Raw genomic sequence first — 25,050 nt, 5'->3', positions numbered from 1 at the left:
AATGGATGAATAGATGGATGGATATATTCAGTAACATTATTCCTAAACATGAGCAAATTTTGTACAGCAATATGTATTTACCAATTGAACATGTCAACTAAAGATATCTACTTAAATTGAATTCAAGTCCATTACATATCTTTATTTTATTCCTGGGTATGACTTCTATTTATTTTTTCTGGCTAGACGTGTTAATTATCTAAGAGGTTAAGATAAAAGTTGAATGTCCTTTACAATAAATCTTGGAATAACAAATGTGATCATGTAAGCCTTGAATTTAATTCAGTACACATACTGTATATATACTGTAAAGTAGCTGCACGTCATTTACATGTATTACAAATACCTCCACACTCTGAGATCTCTCCTAATGAATAATTCCTTTTAGGGTAGTGCTGGGCAATATTAAAATAAACCGAGGTACCTCAATGTAGGACTGCCCCAATTTAAGAGTGTTTTGAGATAAGATCTGTCCTTTTATGATCAGCCACCCGAATCATATATGGATTTTGGTGTGGTATAGCTCGGTTGGTAGAGCAGGCGTGCCAGCAACTTGAGGGTTGCAGGTTCGATTCCCGTTTAAGCCATCCTAGTCACTGCCGTTGTGTCCTTGGGCAAGACACTTTACCCACCTGCTCCCAGTGCCACCCACACTGGTTTAAATGTAACTTAGATATTGGGTTTCACTATGTAAAGCGCTTTGAGTCACTTGAGAAAAGTGCTATATAAAAATAATTCACTTCACACTTCACTTTGGTTTTTGAGTCTTTTTGAGTTTCTTGTCTTATTTTTGGACTCTTCCGATCCCTAGTTTGTGCACTTCCTTGTTTGTTCCGTTACCATGGTTTCGTATTTATTCCACCTGCTACTTTTGGTTGAAGCGCACCTGTGTTTTGATTTCTGCCTGTTTATAAGCCTGCCTTCGCCCTTTGTTCAGTCTGGATGCTTTGTTTTCTTCATGCAACACTCAAGTTGGTTTTTCGTCGATGAATATGCTAGTGCTAAGTTTCGCCTTAGCTTCGCGTGAGCTCGGCACGTTACTGTTGGACTTCTGGACACCCTGCTAAGTTAGTGGTAGCTTCCCGTGCGCAGGCACGCCTTCTCTTTTGTCTGTTCTGCATCAGTGTTCTTTTGTTTTTGTATATTAAACCAAGCTCCTACCTGCCCTCATGTCCGATCTGGTCCATTTGCATCTTGGGGTGACTCTACACGTGCATCACGATGCGTTCCATACGTCAGTGGTCCCCAACCACTGGGCTGCGGCCCGGTACAGGGCCGTGGCCCGATTGGTACCGGGCCGTGGCCCGATTGGTACCGGGCCGCAGAAGAATTTTTTTATTAATTTTTATTTAAAAAAAAAGAAAAAAAAAAGTGTTTTTTTTTTTTTTTTATTAAATCAACATAAAAAAACACAATATACACTTACAATTAGTGCACCAACCACAAAAACCTCCCTTTTTCATGACAAAAACGTCCCTTTTTCATGACAAAGGAAAAAAAAAAAAAAAAAAAAAAGGGTCCCCCAACACCACCCTCCCCCCGAACCTCCGCCCCCCACCCCCCGGGGCCGCGGGACAAATTATTAAGCGTTGACAGGTCCGCGGATACAAAAAGGTTGGGGACCACTGCCATACGTGACATGTCCCTCGGCTAATTGTTATGCTTTAAGTTGCAAGCAAAATTTGAGTTGCAAGCACCCTCGCTATTAGTTGGCGTAGCAAATGAGTGAACCTTGTAAGATTTGCCTGGAGCAGGGTACGGTAACCCAAAATTTTGAAAGAGTCATATTAGACCAAAAATGACCCCCAAAAAATCTGTCTGGAGCCGCAAAAAATAAAAGCCTTTCAAAAGTGTTATAATGAAGTCAACACATGATGTACGTGTCTACATTAGCTATAGTAGCCTACTATCAAAAGCTGACGCAAATCTTTGTTGACAGAAACGTTGTATTTTAATTTGTATTCCACACATTTTTGCAACATTGGAAATCATTAGTAAAATGGAGGCTTCTCACAGGATGAGATAACTTGTGGAAATTACTGGCATAGAATGGCCAAAGGTACAGATGTGTGTGTCCAAGTTTAAAGAAACGGCAGGCTGTCTTCTTCTAATGGATTTATTACAATCTTTGCAAGCTGAGAAACATTTGCTGTGGTCTGGAACAACACGGCACACAAACTACTATCCTAAATGAAGCCAATTGTGATGACTGTTCGGCATCGAGGTGCCGGGTTCCATTCCTTCGAGTATGCGTTGACGTGAACACAACAAAGGTAAGATCTTAAAAGATTTATTTAACAAAAAAGGGAGGTCTGAACATAAATACTGGAGCTAATAAAAAGCAAACCAAAAACGCTAGTATGAGAACTAGGATATACAAACAAAAAAGTAGACTTGGCACGATGGCACAACATGAAAAAACAAAAACAATTAGCATGCGAGCTAAGAAAAGGCAGGTGGCTTAGCATATGAGCTAGCGAGAATACACCTACCAAAAGAAGCAGTCGTCACTAGTTGCATGTGAGCAAATTTATGGACCCAGACTGAACAAAGAAAAGAGGATGGCTTATATTAGGGAGTAATCAAGGAGAACCAGGTGTGTGTAGAAAACGAGGAGCAGGTGAAATCAATGTGTAACCATGGTAACGGACTAAACAGGAAGTAAGTGGGTCAGAAGAGAATGAAACAAAGATGGAAAAATAAACATGTGAAGATCAGAGTCACGGATCGCAACACCGATATTACATACAGACATGCAATTATAAATTAAATACACAGAGGACATTAGTAAAGGAAATTAAATTAACTCAAATACACCCACAAACAAGGCCTAAGGATGCAATATGTACGTACAACTAGCCTAAATAGCATGTTAGCATCGATAAGCTTGCAGTCATGGATTGACCAAATATGCCTGATAAGCACTGCAGCAAATCAACAAAATCAACATAGCTCACCTGTGTGCATTCACGCACAGCATAAAACGTTTGGTGGACAAAATGAGACAGAAGAGTGGCATAGAACACATCTTTCTTTGGAAGCATCGAATAAAGTTGTACATGTACTACGATGAGTTCAAGGATCGCTAAAATTAGTAGGACAAAACGGTGCTTACCAAATAATCAGTGAAGCATGTATAACATAAACAGTGGGATTTCTATCAATTAGGAAAGTTTGTGTCATGTTTGTTCTCCTACAGAAATTATATTAAAAAATGTTTTCTTTTTTTCTTCATCTTTTTCTATTTTCAAACCTCTCTGACAGAAGTCCAAGGAGCCACTGGGGCGGCGCTAAAGAGTCGCTCCAGAGCCGCAGGCTGCTGACCCCCGGCCTAGAGCATCAGGTTTTACTGGCTAGGACTGATTTATAACTAGAGATGGAGATACAGTAACTTTGCTTTGGCAACCAATGAAAGATAGAAAGTGAGTGCGCACGCAATGTTGTTTGAGATTTAAGTATTTTGCGTCAAGAGCTCTTTTACTAAGGTCGTAAATCAGGGGTCCCCTAAAGACAGCCGAATCTGGCCTGCCAGCATCCATCCATAAGTTAAAAAAAAAAAAAAATCTGTCCTGTCAAGCGGCACTGGTAAATCATGAGGATGCCCATATCTGCTGTACAGATTTACTTTACAATAGAGAAGTGTGGGCTTCTTCTCTTGTTGCCTTATTGGTATTTGACTTTATTAAATGTTTAGAGACATTTAGTGTTTGGTGCAGCCATACCGGAGAAGAAAACAAAGAAAACAGACGGTGAAATTGTACGGATAAGAAGAGGACAGGAAATATATATATACCGTATACAGATACAAATATATATACTGTATTTTTCGGATTATAAGTCGCTCCGGAGTATACGTCGCACCGGCCAAAAATGCATAATAAAGAAGGAAAAAACATATATGTCGCACTGGAGTATAAGTCGCATTTTGGGGGGAAATTTATTTGATAAAATCCAACACCAAGAATAGACATTTGAAAGGCAATTTAAAATAAATAAAGAATAGTGAACAACAGGCTGACTAAGTGTACGTTATATGACGCATAAATAACCAACTAAGAAGGTGCCTGCTATGTTAACGTAACATATTATGCTAAGAGTCATTCAAATAACTATAACATATAGAACATGCTATAAGTTTACTAAACAATCTGTGACTCCTAATCGCTAAATCCGATGAAATCTTCTTCCTCGATGTCGCTTCTAAACAACTCTGCCAACTCCAAAGGTATGCGCCGCTTCCTCTTGTCGTTTTCTGCTGCATATTTCACTACATCCAGCTTGTAATCTGCAGTACATGATTTCCTTTTCGGTGCCATTTTTGTTCAGCCCTTCTCAGTTTTTATAAGTTACCGCCAACGTTGAAATGATCCATTTTAATAGCTACGGCAGTAGCGTATAGCATATAGCAGTTAGCATCCCATGACCCACAATGCACTTCTGCCTAGACCCTCCCCCACCAAATTCTTATTGGTTGACGTGTGTGTGACGATTGCTGACATTTTCTTCGTCTCTTCTGCAAATTACATGAATAATATTATTTAATATGTTACGGTAATGTGTTAATAATTTCACACATAATTCGCTCCGGTGTATATGTCGCACCCCAGGCCAAACTATGAAAAAAACTGTGACCTTAATTCCGAAAAATACGGTATATAAATATATATACAATTCAAAACAATATTTAATATTTTTGGTGAAGTAAAATCATCAAAGTATTGTTACCTGCATAAGTCTAGCTTAGTTTGGCATCATTTGATTTAATTTTTAATGTTTGTTTTCTGAGAGTTTTTTTTTTTGTTTTTTTTTTTTTTTTATAGGTTGTGAAGTGTGAATTATATTTATATAACGCTTTTCTCTAGTGACTCAAAGTGCTGTACATAATGAAACCCATTATTATAGGTTACATTTACACCAGTGTGGGTGGGCACTGGGAGCAGTTGGGTAAAATGTCTTGCCAAAGGACACAACGGCAGTGACTAGGATGGCAGAAGCGGGGATCAAACCTGCAACCCTCAAGTTGCTGGCACAGCCGCTGTACCAACAGAGCCACGCCACCCTGGTTAATACTATTACCTCAGACATTACAGGGACATTGCACATATTTGTTTTAACACATTCATGGATGGGGAAACAATTGCATTTTTAAGGTCTCGGCAAAGTCCTCATACATTAGAGAATTATTACATATTTTCAATAATAGCTGGATTTTGTTCCTTAAGTTGTTTAATCTGCTAACTGACTAGTATTTCCATGCCAGCAGGTTAACATGTTAATATTGAGGATTGCCCATCTTGATTAGGAAACTGGGGTTGTGCCTGAGACTAGTAAAACACAACCATTAGTACTTTCATAAAGTCCTCTAAATCAGTGGTTCTCAACCTTTTTTTCAGGGATGTACCCCCTATGAACATTTTTTTTTAATTCAAGTACCTCCTAATCAGAGCAAAACATTTTTGGTTGAAAAAAAGAGACCAAGAAGTAAAATACAGGACTATGTCATCAGTTTCTGATTTATTAAATTGTATAACAGAGCATAATATTGCTAATTTGTAGTGGTCTTTCTTGAACTATTTGGAAAAAAAAGATATAAAAATGACTGAAAACTTGTTGAAAAATAAACAAGAGATTCAATTATAAATAAAGATTTCTACACATCCTGCGATGAGGTGGCGACTTGTCTAGGGTGTAACCCGCTTTCCGCCCGAATGTAGCTGAGATAAGCACCAGCCCCCGCCCCCCCCACAACCCCTAAGGGGATAAGCGGTAGAAAATGGATGGATGGATTTCTACACATAGAAGTAATCATCAACTTAAAGTGCCCTCTGGGGATTGTAATAGAGATCCATCTGGATTCATGAACTTAATTCTGAACATTTCTTCACAATAGAAGAAATCTTTAACATCAATATGTATGAAACATGTCCACGAAAAATCTAGCTGTCAACACTGAATACTGCATTGTTGTATTTGTTTTTCACAGTTTATGAACTTACATTCATATTTTGTTGAAGTATTATTCAATAAATATATTTATAAAGGATTTTTGAATTGTGGCTAATTTTAGAATATTCAAAAAAAAAAAAATCTCAAGTACCCCTTGGCATACCTTCAAGTACCCCCAGGGGTAAGCGTACCCCCATTAGAGAACCACTGCTCTAAATATCTTCCAAACGTAATACTAAATCCCATGTGTTCCAGCACTAGAAAAAGAAAGTGTTCCTGTGAGTCAAGCGGTTTCTAAAAGTCCGAGAAGACATAATGTATAATTAAATTCCTGTATTCAATAATTTCCATGACAGTCTTATGTTGTTATGAATGGAGTGGCCTTGGAGGAATCCTGATAGTGTTTAGAAAGCGGAGATGATTAATTACTACGCTACAGTGCGCCTCAGACGCTGGCTAATATGTAAATATAATACTTAATGCATGGCACAAAGTTCCAACACTTATAAGGAAATATACACACACATCTCAACAAAAACTGAAACTGAAAAAAACACCAAAATGTATGTTTTCTTATATTCTGCTGATTGGAGTAAGCATTGCTCTGGTTTGTCGACGAATTGGAAGTTGCTGGCAGTCTTCAAAGTACCCCAAAGCTGCCACAAATGGTTGGAGGATGCGGGAAGAACTGTGGATTACATCGGACTGTCTACCCCGCAGTTTTGAGGACCAGTCATAGACAGTTTAGGGTCAAAAGCAAATTTTATTTTCACCCGCATACAAAATCATTCTAACTTGGATTGTTTCCCTGGTTTTGAGACTCTCCCGAAGGACAGCGCAGTGAAGACACAACAAACTCCCTTTTTGTCTTTCATGGACACACACCTGTTGTTGTTGACTTTGGACTAGCGACTGCAATACATCCAGGCCGCGGAACAGACACACACACACACACACACTTTGCTTGCTTATGGCTGTCCATCGATTACGATGATGACGTTGCTCCAGTAATGGGTTATTGGGGGGGGGTTTCGAATATGCCATTGCATGTGGCTGTGCAGGCCAATGCGTGACCCGCATGGTTTGCCAAAAGCGGGGCAGATGTAGTCCAGGTTTGAGAGGGGGGCCCCTGCAGCGCGCTGATGTCGCTGTATACGTTGTCGTTTTTTCCTCTCAGTGGTCTGCTCTTGGAGATGAGCAATGCCAGCGTGACTGCAGTTGCGCCAGGTGTGGCGATCAGCAGCCAGGACTTCCAGTGCGGAAGGCTGGATAGCACAGCGCTTCAGGAGGGTTTTTATGTGGTCCTTGTAGCGTTTCCGCTGACCCCCAGGAGACCTACATCCTTCCTGGAGTTGGCCGTAGAGGATCTGTCGGGGGAGTCTCTGGGCGGGCATGTGGATTACATGCCTCACCCAGCGCAGATGTCTTTGCGCAAGGAACACTTGGATGCTGGGTGTTTTGGTCCGGTCAAAAATATCCACATGAGGGACCCTGTGCTCCCAGGTCAGACCCAGAATCCGTTGCAGGCAGCGGATGTGGTATCTCTCCAGGATTCTGACGTGCCTTTAGTAAGGGGTCCAGGCTTCCGAGCCATATAGCAGTGCGGACAGAAAAACTGCTCTATGGAGGTTTTTTTCCCACTCCAGACTGGGCCCCCTTAGGAGCCCAGTCTGGATTGTATTTTTTTACTCATCCTTCCCCAGCGTCTACCTTTTTCCTATCTTTTACGGGGCGCCTTATGGCAACCCATCAGCGTTCTTGTTCTGTAACACTGTTCACTGTTTGTTTGTCTAATCTTGAAACGGTTTGTGCTGAAAATAAAGTTTTGTTGTACTTGTGCAATGACAATAAAGACCTATCCTATCCTATCCTATCCTATTCCGACAGCGACAATCTTTAAAGACAGGACTGCGTACTGGCCTGTAAGAAAATCTGTCCAATGACGCGCGATCGAATGCCTTTTTGCCTCCACTTTCGTAATAAATGTGCATATAAATATCTGTAAACATTAGAACTCGTGCCATGTCTGGAATGTTTTCTAGCCAGACACACGGGTACTGTAGTATCCTGTCCATGTATTTTCGGTTCATTCTATTTCCAGTTCTGAAATGCAAATCAAAGAATAAAATTAGGGCCGTTTTTCGATTTGTATTTTAAACCAAAAAAAAGGGTTGATTTTTCATTAAAATATTGCCATAAAATTGGATTTGATGCTGTTTTTCTTTCATGGATTTACATTTTTCCAGATAAACACAAAAATCGAAACAAATGTTCATGCAAAATGCAAAAACGCCTGTTTATGTGTTTGATGACAAATTGAACCGTAAGCCGTATTTCAGCTTGTCTTTTGCGTTTATCATGTTTCTAGCATAACGGTAACACCTTTGTTAAGCAGGAGTCCTATTGTGTCATTAAATAGTTGTTCAACTTTTGTTTCAGATATGAAAATAGAACAAAAGGTCCGAAATTTGTGTTTTGATTTGCATTTAAGAATTTAAAATAGAATGAACGAAAGGGACCATATCCCTGCTTTTACTTTGAAAATATAACTTCCGGTGTCTACAAAAGAAAAACGATCTGTTTTGGTCGTTTTTTTCCGTTTCTTTTTTTTACTGTGGATATTCTTTTTTTTTTTTTCAAAACCGAAAAATAAAAATGCTTTGTTTTTCAATTTTCATTTCTGTAATTTTAAACAAAATAAAATAAATGCAGTGTTTTTTTTGTTTTTTTTTCAATATCCCATTATGAAAATAATATTGAAATACCAAAACATACATGGACCGATATAACTACCTATTAGCTCTATTGGATTGTACTGCAGCTTATGTAACTGCAGCAAAGATGGTCCTTAGCGGTAGCATTTTTACATGACTTGAAATAACTTTGCGGCGAGTGCCGGTGTGAGTGCACATGTCAACAACATTGCACGGACGTAGACCACAATGGAAGCTAAACCAACACAACAAGAAAAGGAATTTGTGCCAGACAATTTGTTTGGATTAAAAAAGTCTGAACAACGGTCGTCTAACCTGCAAAACATGCCACCAACAAATCGTTGATTGACTTAACTTGGGACGGCGTGGCGCAGTGGGAGAGTGGCCGTGCACAACCCGAGGGTCCCTGGTTCAAATCCCACCTAGTACCAACCTCGTCACGTCCGTTGTGTCCTGAGCAAGACACTTCACCCTTGCTCCTGATGGGTGCTGGTTGGCGCCTTGCATGGCAGCTCCCTCCATCAGTGTGTAAATGTGTGTGTGAATGGGTAAATGTGGAAGTAGTGTCAAAGTGCTTTGAGTACCTTGAAGGTAGAAAAGCGCTATACAAGTACAACCCATTTATCATTTAAATATTTTCTTTCACTTGAAAACACGACATGAAGAACAGTACAGACACAGTGTTAAAATGCAAGGGAGTATAAGAAATGATAAGAAAAATGGTAAGCAGTCCCAAAAAAATGTTGGTCATGACCTTTATGTTAAAAATTTCCAATGTGATTTACAATAATGAGAAAAGATAAGCAAAACTGATTATAATTTCATGTATGCATACTTATATAATTTTACACGGCCTAGCTCCAGCCTATCTTGCCAATTGTATTGTACCATATGTCCCGGCAAGAAATCTGCATTCAAAGGACTCCGGCTTATTAGTGAGTCCCAGAGCCAGAAAAAAGTATGCGGGCTATAGAGCATTTTCCGTTCGGGCTCCAGTACTCTGGAATGCCCTCCCGGTAACAGTTCGAGATGCAACCTCATTAGAAGCATTTAAGTCTCATCTTAAAACTCATTTGTATACTCTAGCCTTTAAATAGACCTCCTTTTTAGACCAGTTGATCTGCCGCTTCTTTTCTCTCTCTCCTCTGTCCCCACCTCCCTTGTGGAGGGGGTCCGGTCCGATGACCATGGATGAAGAACTGGCTGTCCAGAGTCGAGACCCAGGATGGACCGCTCGTCGGGACCCAGGATGGACCGCTCGCCTATGTATTGGTTGGGGACATCTCTACGATGCTGATCCGACTCCGCTTGGGATGGTTTCCTGTATACGCTAGCCTTTAAATAAACCCCTTTTTTAGACCAGTTGATCTGCTGTTTCCTTTCTTTTTCTCCTATGTCCCCCCCTCCCTTGAGGAGGGGGTCCGGTCCGGTGGCCATGGATGAAGTACTGGCTATCCAAAATCGGGACCCAGGATGGACCGCTCGTCCGGAGTCGGGACCCAAGATGGACTATTCGCCTGTGTATCGGTTGGGGACATCTCTGCGCTGCTGATCCGCCTCCGCTTTGGATGGTTTCCTGCTGGCTCCACTTTGGATGGGACTCTCGCTACTATATTGGATCCACTTTATGTCACACCGCGGTGAGGGATGTCTTGTCTTGGGTTTTTCTGTCTTATGATTTGCATGTTTTAATTTGAAAAGTAACTCTCCTCTCGTTTCAGGTCAATTGCCCTTCCTTTTGTGTCATCAGTCTGACGTCATCCCTGTTCTCTGATTGTTCCAGCTGTTCCCTATTACCTTCATGTGTTTTATAAGCTCACTCCTTCCTTTGTTCTGTGCCAGATTGTATCGTTTATTCGTGCTCTCTAGCGTCCATGTCCTTGTCCGTGCCTTGCCTTGTCTCGTGCTTATGTCCCTTGATCCTGAACCCCTTTGTGAATATTTTGAGTTTTCATTTCTTCCTCCTCAGCAGAGTGATTTTGATTATTTCGATATTCAGCCGCAGTGGTAAGTTTCAGTTAAATTTTTTTCATTCATTCCTCAACTCTTTGAGTGACTATTTTTGTTAAAACTTTATTAGATTAGGTAGTGTAGAAATGTTCATAGCTGTTGTTTTGGTCCTCCTGTTAGAGTGTTTATTTGTTAAATACTTTTTATAGCAAATGCGGCGTCAATTATAGTTTGTCTTTGCTTTTGTGTTTTTCTCCGTTTTGAGTGATTTTCGGTTGTTCCTTCTTTTCTGGAACCTTTTCACCGTGTAGTTTTTTTGTGATTATAGATGTTATTTCTTGACTTTGGAGGTGAAAGGAAGTTGTCAAAATAAAAGCCTGTCTTAACTCCCAACTCTGCATCTGAGTCCAATCCTTTTACCAAGCCTGACACTTTGGACTTGATTCTCACAGTTACATTAGATCCACTATGGATTGGACTTTCACAATATCATGTTAGATCCGCTCGACATCCACTGCTTTCGGTCCCCTGGGGTGGGGGGGTTGCCCACATATGTGGTCCTCTCCAAGGTTTCTCATCGTCATCATGCTCGACGTCCCACTGGGATGAGTTTTTCCTCGCCCTTATGTGGGCCCTACCGAGGATCTCGTTGTACTTGTTATTTAGGGCTATATAAATAAACATTGACTTATTGATATGAAAAAGTATTATACATATATATATATATATATATATTGTATTGGGATAGGTACTTTATTTTATTTCTTGTCCATTTCACACACCACTACTTCAGGGATCAGAAAAATATATTGTATGAAAAATAATATGGTTTTACTAATGTGATCATGCAGCAAAAAACAAACAAACATGTATTTATTTGTTATTTTTGAGCTGTTCTGCTGCTACTTCTACTGTCACACACTATTGGAAGTTTCTGTCGCCTCAAAACTTGGACTCGGAGCGCTGTAATAACACCCACAGACTGGTGTTAGGGTAAGGAAAAGTGCACTGAGCGACCATTGTGAAAAAAAAAAAAAATCTCAGTGCCGCAGTGCACAGGTTGATTTATGACATTTCTGTTATTGGAAGTAAAGGTTGGTTGAGACTGTGAAATATGACCTGGTCACTGCACACAGCTGTATGCTTTTACTGTTCAAGGCAGCTTCCAGTGGTTCAAACATATGTCAAACCCCGCCTATGAATCAGACAATGGAGCAAATAAACGGCTGCATCTTCTTAGAGGAGCTCGGGTTCTTTTTAATGTTTAGCTAATGTGCAATGGAATACAAAACATGATTTCATCTTATCAGGATGAAAATTGCCTACGCATGTATGCTATTTCTCTAATGAGAAACGAGAGGATGGACTCAGAGGAACTTAGCGATATAGCCATGAAACAATACATTTAAATAATTGTTCCAACAGATCAAAGGGATTTGTGCCGGCGTAGTCATGCAATGTGTGCACTTCTGGTTGAGCAGGGGAGGGATGACAGTTGTGTAGCAAAAAAAAAGCCACTAATCCTTTCATCTGATCAAAGTAATAGAGCAGCTTTTAAATGATTTAATGGACAGGTAATGTCTAAATTTTGAGGTGAAACCAGTGTGTTTGCGTTACTTACGTAAGATGACTTTGAAATGGCAATTGTTGTCTACGATCCTGACATTTTAGGAACTGCCAGACAAAAATAGGACTGCGGTTGATTTTTTTTTCTACATGTAGCAAATTCGGTTTACAACAGCAGCAATTTGAGCCATCAAAGTTAACGTGATAATAACGAGTTAACACACATTTCCTTAAAGGCCTACTGAAATGAGATTATTTTCCCAGACGCATCACAACATTCGTGATTTCTTTCAACATTAACAACAACAATCAGTATTGTTCTTGTTGAAGGGATACTCTTCTTAGAAGACGTTGTGAAAGACTATTAAGGTTACTTTGGGACACATTATGATCCAGAACCTTATATTTTCCTGAATCTACAGAGGATGAGCTACAAGTTTTAATGGCTGTGTGATAGGCAGATTCAGCAAGTAGCAGTATTGCTAAGTGCTAAACAATAAATACACAGCACAAACATAATAAATCAATCACCTACTGTACAATATCTTCTCTCAGTAAGATGCCGACTGATGGGATGTTTATTTACTCCTATTTGATGATAAAACAATTCTAATCATCACGCAGGTAAAGAAAATAAAACAACAAAACAAGCATATTTTTGTGTCTTTCTCACCATCGATTGGTCTAAATTGAATGTAGAAGTTGGCCATAACTTTCTACAATACAAGCGAGAGGGATTATTTGTAATATTGATTTAACCATTGCCAACTCAGAGGCGATGCAGCAGCTCACCAGCTAAGTGTGTCAATACCTGCATAAACTAAGTTACTTCTGTTATCACGGCGCCGCGGAGATTAGTTCCTCAGCCTTAGCGTCTCTAAAGGCCGACTGAAATGAGATTTTCTTATTTAAACGGGGATAGCAGGTCCATTCTATGTGTCATACTTGATCATTTCGCGATATTGCCATATTTTTGCTGAAATGATTTATTAGAGAACCTCCACGATAAAGTTCGCAACTTTCGGTGCTAAGAGAAAAACCCTGCCTCTATCGGAAGTCACAGACAATGACGTCACAAGTGTGGGGGCTCCTCACATATTCACATTGATTTTAATGTGAGCCTCCAACAAAAAGTCCATTCGGACCGAGAAAACGACAATTTCCCCATTAATTTGAGCGAGGATGAAAGATTTGTGTTTGAGGATATTGATAGCGACGGACTAGAAATAAAATAAAAAACAAGTTAAAAAAAAAACTTGATTGCATTGGGACGGATTCCGATGTTTTTAGACACATTTACTAGGATAATTCTGGGAAATCCCTTATCTTTCTATTGTGTTGCTAGTGTTTTAGTGAGTTTAACAGTACCTCATAGTCGGAGGGGTGTGTCCACGGGTGTCTTGACGCCAGTGTCTCAGGGGAGTCGACGGCAGCTATGGACGGCAGAAGCTCAGCTTTTCTCCGGTAAGAAGCGACTTTTTAACTACAATTTTCTCACCGAAACCTGCTGGTTGACATGTGGTCGGGGTCCATGTTCGCTTGACCGCTCTGATCCATAGTAAAGTTTCACCTCCGGGAATTTTAAACAAGGAATAACCGTGTGTTTGTGTGGCTAAAGGCTAAAGCTTCCCAACTCCATCCTTCTACTTTGACTTATCCAATATTAATTGAACAAATTGCAAAAGATTCAGCAACACAGATGTCCAAAATACTGTGTAATTATGCGGTTAAAGCAGACGACTTTTAGCTGTGTGTGTGTGCGCAGCGTTCAGACTTCCTAAAAACCCAGGACGTCTTGCTTACACGTCATCATTACACGTCGTTTTCAAGACGAAACTCCCGGGAAATTTTAAATTGTAATTTAGTAAACTAAACCGGCCGTATTGGCATATGTTGCAATGTTAATATTTCATCATTGCTATATAAACTATCAGACTGCGTGGTCGGTAGTCGTGGGTTTCAGTGGGCCTTTAATATTCTGGTCAGGAGATGTAAACGGAGTATTGTTGACGGTTTTTGGATGTTTTTTTAGAGGCCGTTATGGGCACATTACAGTACTCAAATTAGCTGCATCCTTAGTCACCTTGTACTTCCCGTATTTTACAAATTAGTATGCACTAAAAAAAAGAAGAAAAACATATGAAGTCTTGTCTTATATAGGAAAAGTGAATGAAAGGCTGAATAAATTTAAAAAAGTCTATTTCCCCTTTTGGCTTCACGGTGGCAGAGGGGTTAGTGCGTCTGCCTCACAATACGAAGGTCCTGCAGTCCTGGGTTCAAATCCAGGCTCGGGATCTTTCTGTGTGGAGTTTGCATGTTCTCCCCGTGAATGCGTGGGTTCCCCCCGGGTACTCCGGCTTCCTCCCACTTCCAAAGACATGCACCTGGGGATAGGTTGATTGGCAACACTAAATTGGCCCTAGTGTGTGAATGTTGTCTGTCTATCTGTGTTGGCCCTGCGATGAGGTGGCGACTTGTCCAGGGTGTACCCCGCCTTCCGCCCGATTGTAGCTGAGATAGGCACCAGCGCCCCCCGCCACCCCAAAAGGGAATAAGCGGTAGGAAATGGATGGATGGATATTTCCCCTTTAAAGGTAAACCAATTAACAACAAGAAAAAAACATGTATCCAATATTAATACAATATCTGCGAGTTGACTACGGCCAACATTTGATCAATCGTGACCCTAATTTAAATGTGAGCATTAGTTTTATTTCTTTCTGTGAAACTGTTGGAGGAGGACACATCAAGCACTTGTCTGCATCCTTCTGGGACAAATTGTTAGTCTTGAATGTAAACTTTGGTTATGTGTTCACCCAAAATTTCAGTTAAGGTACCAATGATTTTCACACACACTAGCTGTGGCGAAATTATTCTCAGCATTTGACCCATCACCCTTGATCACCCCCTGGGAGGTGAGGGGAGCAGTGGGCAGCAGCGATGGCCACGCCCAGGAATAATTTTTGGGTGATTTAGCCCATTATTCCAACCCTTGAAATGCCAAGCAGGGAGGTAATGGGTCCCATTTTTATAGTCTTTGGTATGACTCGGCCGAGGTTTGAACTCACAACCTACCGGTCTCAGGGCGGACACTCTAACCCAGGGGTGTCAAACTCAAATACAGAGTGGGCCAAAATTTAAAACTGAACAAAGCCGCGGGGCAAGGTTGAACAAATTAACCTTTTAATAGGGACCCAAACAAGTTTTGCATTGAATATTGAACAAACAAGGCTTATATAACTTTATAGTGACATGCAAAATCGAGTTTCAAATAATAATCATAATAATAATTAAAAAAATATCAATGGCAAATCAAATAAAATTTAAATCCAAATGTAATGCCTCTTTTCTATTTGCAGCCTTCTGAGGTAAATATCAAAATATATGTTAGCGTCCCGAAAGAGTTAGTGCTGCAAGGGGTTCTGGGTATTTGTTCTGTTGTGTTTATGTTATGTTACAGTGCAGATGTTCTCCCGAAATGTGTTTGTCATTCTTGTTTGGTGTGAGTTCACAGTGTGGCGCATATTTGTAACAATGTTAAAGTTGTTTATACGGCCACCCTCAGTGTGACCGGCATGGCTGTTGACCAAGTATGCCTTGCATTCTTTTATGTGTGTGTAATAGCCGCATATATTATGCGAGTGGGCCTGCATGCTGTTTGTATGGAGGAAATGCGGATGTGACGACAGGTTGTAGAGAATGCTAAAGGCAGTGCAGTGTAATGTTAATTTGATATTGCTTCAAGGGCCAAATTCAATTACATGGCGGGCCAAATTTGGCCCACGGGCCAGAGTTTGACACCCATGCTCCAACCACTAGGCCACTGATAAACCTGAACTTAAATTGATGTTCTGTACTGGATTGCTCAGCTTGCACTGAAATATCTTAAAAAGAAAGAGTGTTTTTGCAGTAAACATGTAATACTGTGTTTTTCCCAATTCCAAACCGAAAAAAAAAATGCATGTATTTTAGTGCCAACTTTGCACAAAATATGTAGAAGTACATTTTTTTATAATATTTCTCTATATTATGAGTTGTTACATCCATCCATCCATCCATTTTCTACCGCTTATTCCCTTCGGGGTGGCGGGGGGCGCTGGTGCCTATCAGTTTCAATCGGGCGGAAGGCGGCGTACACCCTGGACAAGTCGCCACCTCATCGCAGGAGTTGTAACATTGACATTAAAAAGACAAAATAACATTCAGTCATTTAAACTAAGTTCGAGCCTGCTAATGAACTGCAGCATTATGAATTCATTATCCCAGTTTGCGAGGTTCACTCATGCCGTTGTGGACCCATCAAAAAAACATGAAGATCGCAGGAAATCCAACAAGCACACTACATAGATGACATTTTTAATTGTTGTACATGCCTCAATAAGTATTGGCCATCCTGTGAGAACATCTTAGGCTGCTGACCTAATGAGCTTATTTTTAATAAAATATTACATGACCCTACAGGCCTGATATACATGTATAAATATTCATCCTAGAGGCTGTGTGCAGCATATGTTTATCGCCAATCTACTGTATTGTGAAGCTCCTGGCGATTCCATTGCATCAGTGCCAAATAATTGCTTCTCTAGTTGATCTTTTATCATCTTGCAGAAAAATGCCAATGTTAGGACTAGGAAATTAAACAACTCATCAATTGTGAATAGTTTCTGCATTTTTTTCTTTTACTGCCGGGGTACTCAATCAAAATTCTAACATGTGCAATCAAAGTGTAGTGTAAGTAAAGCCTTAATATCTGTTCCTAAATAATGTATTAAAAAAAGTCTCCCTACTGTATAGTATTCCAAAATATGTAATGGTGATTTTTTACTAATACATCCATCCATCCATTTTCTACCGCTTATTCCCTTGCGGGGTCTCGGGGGGCGCTGGCGCCTATCTCAGCTACAATCGGGCGGAAGGCGGGGTACACCCTGGACAAGTCGCCACCTCATCGCAGGGCCAACACAGATAGACAGACAACATTCACACTCACATTCACACACTAGGGCCAATTTAGTGTTGCCAATCAACTTATCCCCAGGTGCATAATACAATGTTTTAATATACTTGATTTTAAATTTAAAACACAACTATAGTGCAGACCTCTGCTAAACCAAATCTCCCAATAGTTAAGAATCCTTTAAAAACAAATCATCCAAAAAAATCCATATCACCCCTAAAATCTAATCACTTGCCCCTTTTACCATATCTGACATTTTCCTGAAAGCTTAATCAAAATACTGTAACTTTTTGAGCTGTATTGCTAACAAAGAAACAAAGAAACAAACCCCGGCGAATACATAACCTCTTGGCAGAGATAATTAAACAAAGAATACAATATTTAAAAAAAAAAGTTTGTTTTCTTCGTCTGTCTGTTCAAAATAGGCTGCACTGTATTTGTCTCTGTGGGTGGAGGCAGGAGTGCTAGCATACACAAACGGAGAGGTTCAGACTCATAATGAAAACCTAAGGTAGCGTAGTATAAATGGTCCAGATCACCTCCAAAATCTGGGTCCTTATCCTATTTTCTACTTGTATTAATCAGAATCGGCCCATAACTAGCAAACCAATTAACAGACAGAAGAAAACAAAAACTCTGGTGATTATTGTACCTTCTGGTTGAGGTAGTTAAAAAAAATGATTTTAAACAAGAGATTCTTAAGTGCCTATTTTAATAAGTAAATAAACATTAAAGAAACAAAAGCAAAGCTTTGAGCATGAGAATTTTGAGTTATTTCTTAATAAACTGCATTCTTAAGAATACCTCATTTTAATCTGAACTAATAACACATATACAAACCCTAAGTATCAAAGTTATTCCACTAAACAAGTTCAAATGAAATACCTAAAAGGCACATTACAAAAGTGTTGGTAAAAAAAATAAATATATGTTTGATACATCTGGATTTGAATAGAAAGGTGCAAACCCTAACCTGGAATATATTAAGATAACTCTAAAGACATTCTGTTTCTATTAATACATCAACTAGACCTGTGGTTCTCAATTTTTTTTTCACAAAATACCACCTCAGAAAAAAATTGGCTTTCCAAGTACCACCATAGTGACCAACATTAAAATACAGTAATGAAGAAGGTCTAAGTATTTATTTAAAAAAATTATTCAACAAATATATTTAATATTTTCGACCACTATAACATTGCACACAGTTTGAACAGTTATACTATGTTTGAATATAGAAATATAAAACATTGTACTTCAGTTAAACTATGTTTGAATATAGAAATATAAAACACTGTACTTTTATCAAGTGATTATTCGGCATACCACGAGTTGGAGACTCCGCACCACTAGTTATACATGTACCAGAGTTTGAAAATCACTTAACTAGATGTTACGGGTGATAAAAATCACAATACTTATTTATTTTGATTCTAAATTGATTCATAATTTTTAAGAATCAATTTTTGCACAAAAAAACATTTTCTTGTTTTTTTTCAAGAATCAAATTTTAAGAAAACATTTTTTAAGCTAGCTCTGAGCTGAATTGTTGCATGTATATGTCATACTCCATCAGCCAACAGGAGCTTTTGAAACCTGTAACCTGTTTAAAATTTCCATTACAATTAATATACAGTATTGATGAAATCTGGTTGAATTCTGAAATGGATTATCCCACCAAAAATCTGAGTTTAATCAAATTGTGAGTAGTTGTAACATTCACATTCCCACAAAATGTAGAATTATTATAATTCATTATTATTATTATACTAGTTATAATTACTGCGATGAGGTGGCGACTTGTCCAGGGTGTACCCCGCCTTGCACCCGATTGTAGCTGAGATAGGCACCAGCGCCCCCCGCGACCCCAAAGGGAATAAGCGGTAGAAAATGGATGGATGGATATTAGGGGTGTGGGAAAAAATCTATTCGAATACGAATCGCGATTCTCACGTTGTGCGATTCAGAATCGATTCTCACTGTTTTTTTAATCGATTTCTTTTTTTTTTTTTTAATTTTGTAATTTTTTTTTTCTTAATAAATCCAACAAAACAATACACAGCAATACCATAACAATGCAATCCAATTCCAAAACCAAACCTGACCCAGCAACACTCAGAACTGCAATAAACAGAGCAATTGAGAGAAGACAGAAACCCGACACAGAACAAACCAAAAGTAGTGAAAATTTACATTATTGCAATCAGTTGATAAAACATTATCCTTTACAATTATAAAAGCTTTTTTAAAAAAAATCAACTACTTTGCTAGCATGTCAGCAGACTGGGGTAGATCCTGCTGAAATCCTATGTATTGAATGAATACAGAATCGTTTTGAATCGTAAAAATATCGTTTTTGAAACGAAAATTGCATTGAAATCGAAAAAATAGATATATTATCGAATCGCGACCCCAAGATTCGATATTGAATCGAATCGTGGGACACCCAAAGATTCGCAGCCCTAATGAATAGTGATAATTATAATAAATGCCTTCCCGGTAAGGTTTATTCAGGTGTACTGGAGAGGAAGCTACGCCGGATAGTCGAACCTCGGATTCAGGAGGAACTGTATGGTTTTCGTCCTGGTCGTGGAACTGTGGACCAGCTCTATACTCTCGGCAGGGTTCTTGAGGGTGCATGGGAGTTTGCCCAACCAGTCTACATATGCTTTGTGGACTTGGAGAAGGCATTCGACCGTGTCCCTCGGGAAGTCCTGTGGGGAGTGCTCAAAGAGTATGGGGTATCGGACTGTCTTATTGTGGCGGTCCGCTCCCTATACGATCAGTGCCAGAGCTTGGTCCGCATTGCCGGCAGTAAGTCGAACACATTTCCAGTGAGGGTTGGACTCCGCCAAGGCTGTCCTTTGTCACCGATTCTGTTCATAACTTTTAAGGACATAATTTCTAGGTGCAGTCAAGGCGTTGAGGGGTTCCGGTTTGGTAACCGCAGGATTAGGTCTCTGCTTTTTACAGATGATGTGGTCCTGATGGCTTCATCTGACCGGGATCTTCAGCTCTCGCTGGATCGGTTCGCAGCGAGTGTGAAGCGACCGGAATGACAATCAGCACCTCCAAGTCCGAGTCCATGGTTCTCGCCCGGAAAAGGGTGGAATGCCATCTCCGGGTTGGGGAGGAGACCCTGCCCCAAGTGGAGGCGTTCAAGTACCTAGGAGTCTTGTTCACGAGTGAGGGAAGAGTGGATCGTGAGATCGACAGGCGGATCGGTGCGGCGTCTTCAGTAATGCGGATGTTGTATCGATCCGTTGTGGTCAAGAAGGAGCTGAGCCGGAAGGCAAAGCTCTCAATTTACCGGTCGATCTACGTTCCCATCCTCACCTATTGTCATGAGCTTTGGGTCATGACCGAAAGGATAAGATCACGGGTACAAGCGGCCGAAACGAGTTTCCTCCGCTGTGTGGCGGGGCTCTCCCTTAGAGATAGGGTGAGAAGCTCTGTCATCCGGGAGGAACTCAAAGTAAAGCCGCTGCTCCTTCACATCGAGAGGAGCCAGATGAGGTGGTTCGGGCATCTGGTCAGGATGCCACCCGAACGCCTCCCTAGGGAGGTGTTTAGGGCACGTCCAACCGGTAGGAGGCCACGGGGAAGACCCAGGACACGTTGGGAAGACTATGTCTCCCGGCTGGCCTGGGAACGCCTCGGGATCCCCCGGGAAGAGCTAGACAAAGTGGCTGGGGAGAGGGAAGTCTGGGTTTCCCTGCTTAGGCTGTTGCCCCCGCGACCCGACCTCGGATAAGCGGAAGATGATGGATGGATGGATGGACAAAATGTCCACCCGTTTAATATGCCTCATATGGTTACTGGGGTCGAGGGAAAGCTGGAGCCAATTCCACCTGACATTGTGCGAAGTGAAAGTCAGCCAAACACAGTTACAGTATAAACAAAATAAAATAAAAAACAAATAAAAACTAAATATAAAATGATGTCAACTCTATATTCTCCTCCATATGCAATGAATATGTTTTATATTTACTAATGACAGTAGGAAGGGGAGTCATATGCCCCCATTCATGGCGGTTTTACCTTACACATGAAATGTGACAAATTGTTGGGGGAGGGTCACACTATCCACTTTAGCCGCCAAATGGCAGTCGAGGGTATAATATCTTCAAATGGGTTTTGTTTGACCAAACTGCCCCCCCTCCTCCTCCTCTTACGGGAGATGCACGAATGGTGCTATATGAGTCCCTTTCCTACTATAATAAATACTATAATTGGTAACACTTTAGTATGGGAACATATTAACCATGCTTATTAAATTAACAAAGACTAAATTTAGAGTTATTTGGACACTAGGGGAACATATAAGGGTTAGGGTTACTAATAAGCAATCATTCTGAGGTTATTGAGAGAAGACTCCTAGTTAATGGCTTGTATAATAAGGCCATGCAGAATAAGGCATTAATAAGTACTTAATAATGATTAATTAAGAGCCAATATTTTATGAATTTGCATGTTAATAAGCAACTAATTAATGGTGAATATGTGTTGCCCGTACCACCCTATATTTGATCATTTAGAACAGGGTTCGGAACCTTTTTGGCTGAGAGAGCCATGAAAGCCAAATATTTAACAATGTATTTCTGTGAGAGCCATATCATAATTTTTTAACACTGAATACAACTAAATGCGTGCATTTTTTAAGTAAGACCAACATTTTTAAGGTATATTAAGTCTCTAATTGTTTTTAACAACATTGTTATTTCTTGAACAGGTGCGGTAGAAAACGGATGGATGGATTAAAATGCATGAGGATGTTTTGTATTTTGAACGTTGTTTTTGACACTCTGATTACCAGCGGAATTATTCATTACTTATCGTGTTAAGCAATCTCAGCTAAGATTTATCCGAGAGCCAGATGCAGTCATCAGATGAGCCGCATCTGGCTCTAGAACCATAGGTTCCCTACCCCTGATTTAGAACCATGCAATTGTGAATTTCTCGCTGCTTTTAAAAACATGTCAAAGCATATCAGCGTGTTTTATTCCTATGAATACACTGCAAAAACGGAAATCTAAGTAAGATTAAATATCTCAAATAAGGGTGATATATGCTTATTTTCTGTCTGATAAGATAATTCTTCTCATTAAGCAGATTTTATGTTAGACTGTTTTGCTTCTTTTAAGGGTATAGGCCCTAAATTATCTGAGTAAGATACTACAGCTTGTTGCTGAGATTTTATGACCTATAGCGAGTAAAACATGTTTGAAACTAGAATGCCAACTCTTTATCAGCCGATAAATGCTTTAAAATGTGATATCGGATATGATTGATATCGGTTTCAAAAAGTAAAATCTATGACTTTTTAAAACGCTGCTGTACGGAGTGGTACACGAACGTAGGGAGAAGTACAGAGCGCCAATACACCTTAAAGGCACTGCCATTGCGTGCCGGCTGAATCACATAATATCTACGGCATTTCACACACATAAGTGAATGCAATGCATACTTGGTCAACAGCCATACTGGTCACACTGAGGGTGGCCGTATAAACAACTTTAACACTGTTACAAATATGCGCCACACTGTGAACCCACACCAAACAAGAATCCATCCATCTATTTTCAACCGCTTATTCCCTTTGGGGTCGCTGGGGTGGCTGGTGCCTACTCAGCTACAATCGGGCGGAAGGCGGCGTACACCCTGGACAAGTCGCAGACCAAAAAATGAATGACAAACACATTTTGGGAGAACATCTGCACCGTAACAAAACATAAATACAACAGAACAAATACCCAGAACCCCTTGCAGCACTAACTCCTCCGGGACGCTACAACATACACCCCCCGCTACTTTTTTTTTACCAAGAAAAGTGCACTTGATTTTAGTGAGAATATACTTAATTTAAGGTATGTTTGGGTTGATTGAGGTTCGCTAATTTTAACTTGTTTTGGAAAGTCTTGACAAGCTGAATTTTCTTGTTCTATTGGCAGATAATTTTGCTTAGTTCAAGTAAAATACCCCTCATTTATGTATTTTTTTTCTTGTTTTTGAACACTGACTTTTTGTAGTGTAGACACTCCGTTTTTAGATGTGTTGACCAACCATTCACACACACACACACACACACACACACACACACACACATTGGCAGTCCTTAGCATTCATTTGTGTGGTTCTAACCCTCTTACACTATAATATTGTTTAATGAAAAGTCTATTTAATGTTCGGTCCCTCTTAAGTTGTGAATCATCCTTTTGGTGCAAGAAGCCGCTGGAGGAACAGATTCAAAGGTCAACCCATCCCGGCGGACCTGTTTGATAGGAATGCAAAAACACCTTTGGGGAAGGAGAGCACCTGCATGTTTTCCTAATGAGGCCTTGCAGGAGATTCACTCATTCCAAACAACAGCAGATCAATGGCAAACATCCAAAGACTGGAACAAATAAATGGCCTTCACTAAATAGAGGAGCGAGGTGAGTCACTTTTTGAAGGGATGTTGATTGCAATAGGGAATTTAATTCACTCCGTATTTAGCTACAGAGGACATTTTGTACCAACTGAGCGTGTGCACGGCTTACCTTCACTGCAGTCCGTTCCTTGGAATCCAGTGTCAGAACAGTCGCATGTGGGCTTGTTGTTGATTAAGCTGCACACTCCGCCATTCAAGCACATGTTAGCTGCACCACAAAGGTCCTTTAAGAGTCCTGCGCTGTCCACCACGACAGATGCCGTGTTGTTGACCTTTATGTCTGTTATCCAGCCGGTGAAAGGCGCCTGATCCCTAATGGCGGCGGATGTAAGACGTAACGCCACAGACCGCAACTCCGGCGGGATGCCGCCCACAAACAAATTGCTGAAAACGGTCATATCCCGTCTTTTGGATTTCACCTCCACCCATTTGACATCATCGTCCACCACCAGGGTCGTGTTCTTAAAGTTTCTCCGTACGGTGACGGCGTGCCACTGGCCGTCATCGACCGCCGCGTCGGATACGACGGAGGCGGGCTCGGCGCAGAAGATGGAGAAACGAAGGCTAAGTCTCCCGTTGAGAATGAAGAGTTCCAGAAAGTCGCAAAATCCCTCGTCGTCAAAGTAAACCAGCAGCCCGTGGGAGCTCTTTGTTTTCATGTTGAAACTCATTTCGCTTTCGCAGCACGCGTTCCATACTGGGAATCGTGCCCACTGTCCCTCTGCACCTGTAAACTCCAGACAAGTGCCAAGTTCGACGTAGCCACAAATAAGCAGGCCGACCCAAATAAAACGGGCACTGTGATGCTTTTGTAAAACCATTGTGAGAACACTAATCTATGTGGATGGCTGAATTTATTTATAGGAACCTTTGCTTAAGCAAGATGTAAAGTGGTTTGACTGTGACAAAGAGCCAGATATAATTAGGCGTCTCATTTTAGGGCAAAAAAAAATAATATATTTTTAATGGACTAAAAACATTCAGATAATAGCCCAAGGGGAAATTGTAATACTGCCTATGTGCCAAAATAGTCTAAACTCCTTCAAGGTCCTCTATGCCATGGCTGTGGAAAATGAAAAACTGAAAGGGATTCAAACACAAAAATTGTTTGTGATCATGGAAGAGCTCCTCCTGACGCCAGTTAGCGAATGCACGGTTTCACATGAGTCGACGCCGCAGCCTTAATCTTCATGTTCATGCCAACGTGGGTTTTGGCTGGTAACTGAGAGCCTTGCTTTGGGCTTTTCACCCGGCGTCCTCTCTAACAAAGTGAAAATAAGCCATATGGACACAAAGTGGCTTGATGAGCTCAGCAAAAGAGGCAGTCTGTCCGTCCAGACACTCTCCAAGTTCCCTGCAAAAGAAAGATTGGAGAACAAAATCAGACTTACACTTTTAGATTCAAATTATTTGTCTAAAGCAACGGTCACCAACCGTTTTGAAACCAATAGCTACTTCTTGGGTACTGATTAATGGGAAGGGCTACC

At 40.5% G+C, this 25,050-nt stretch overlaps 1 protein-coding gene across 21 annotated transcripts in view; it reads right to left on the bottom strand.

The window, feature by feature from the left end:
* Positions 1-24,546, bottom strand: part of nrxn1a (neurexin 1a) — a 775,979-nt gene extending 751,433 nt beyond the window's left edge. For all 21 annotated transcript variants that reach the window (XM_061910433.1, XM_061910435.1, XM_061910444.1 and 18 more), the window contains exon 1: positions 23,673-24,546. In XM_061910433.1, coding sequence (XP_061766417.1) covers positions 23,673-24,384 — 712 coding nt within the window. In that variant the 5' untranslated portion in view covers positions 24,385-24,546. The remainder of the gene's footprint in view (positions 1-23,672) is intronic.
* Positions 24,547-25,050: the final 504 nt, after the last annotated feature.

Source organism: Nerophis ophidion, linkage group LG09 (assembly GCF_033978795.1).
Source record: "Nerophis ophidion isolate RoL-2023_Sa linkage group LG09, RoL_Noph_v1.0, whole genome shotgun sequence".
Lineage (NCBI taxonomy): Eukaryota > Metazoa > Chordata > Actinopteri > Syngnathiformes > Syngnathidae > Nerophis > Nerophis ophidion.
This window is presented reverse-complemented; position numbering and strand designations above follow the sequence as displayed.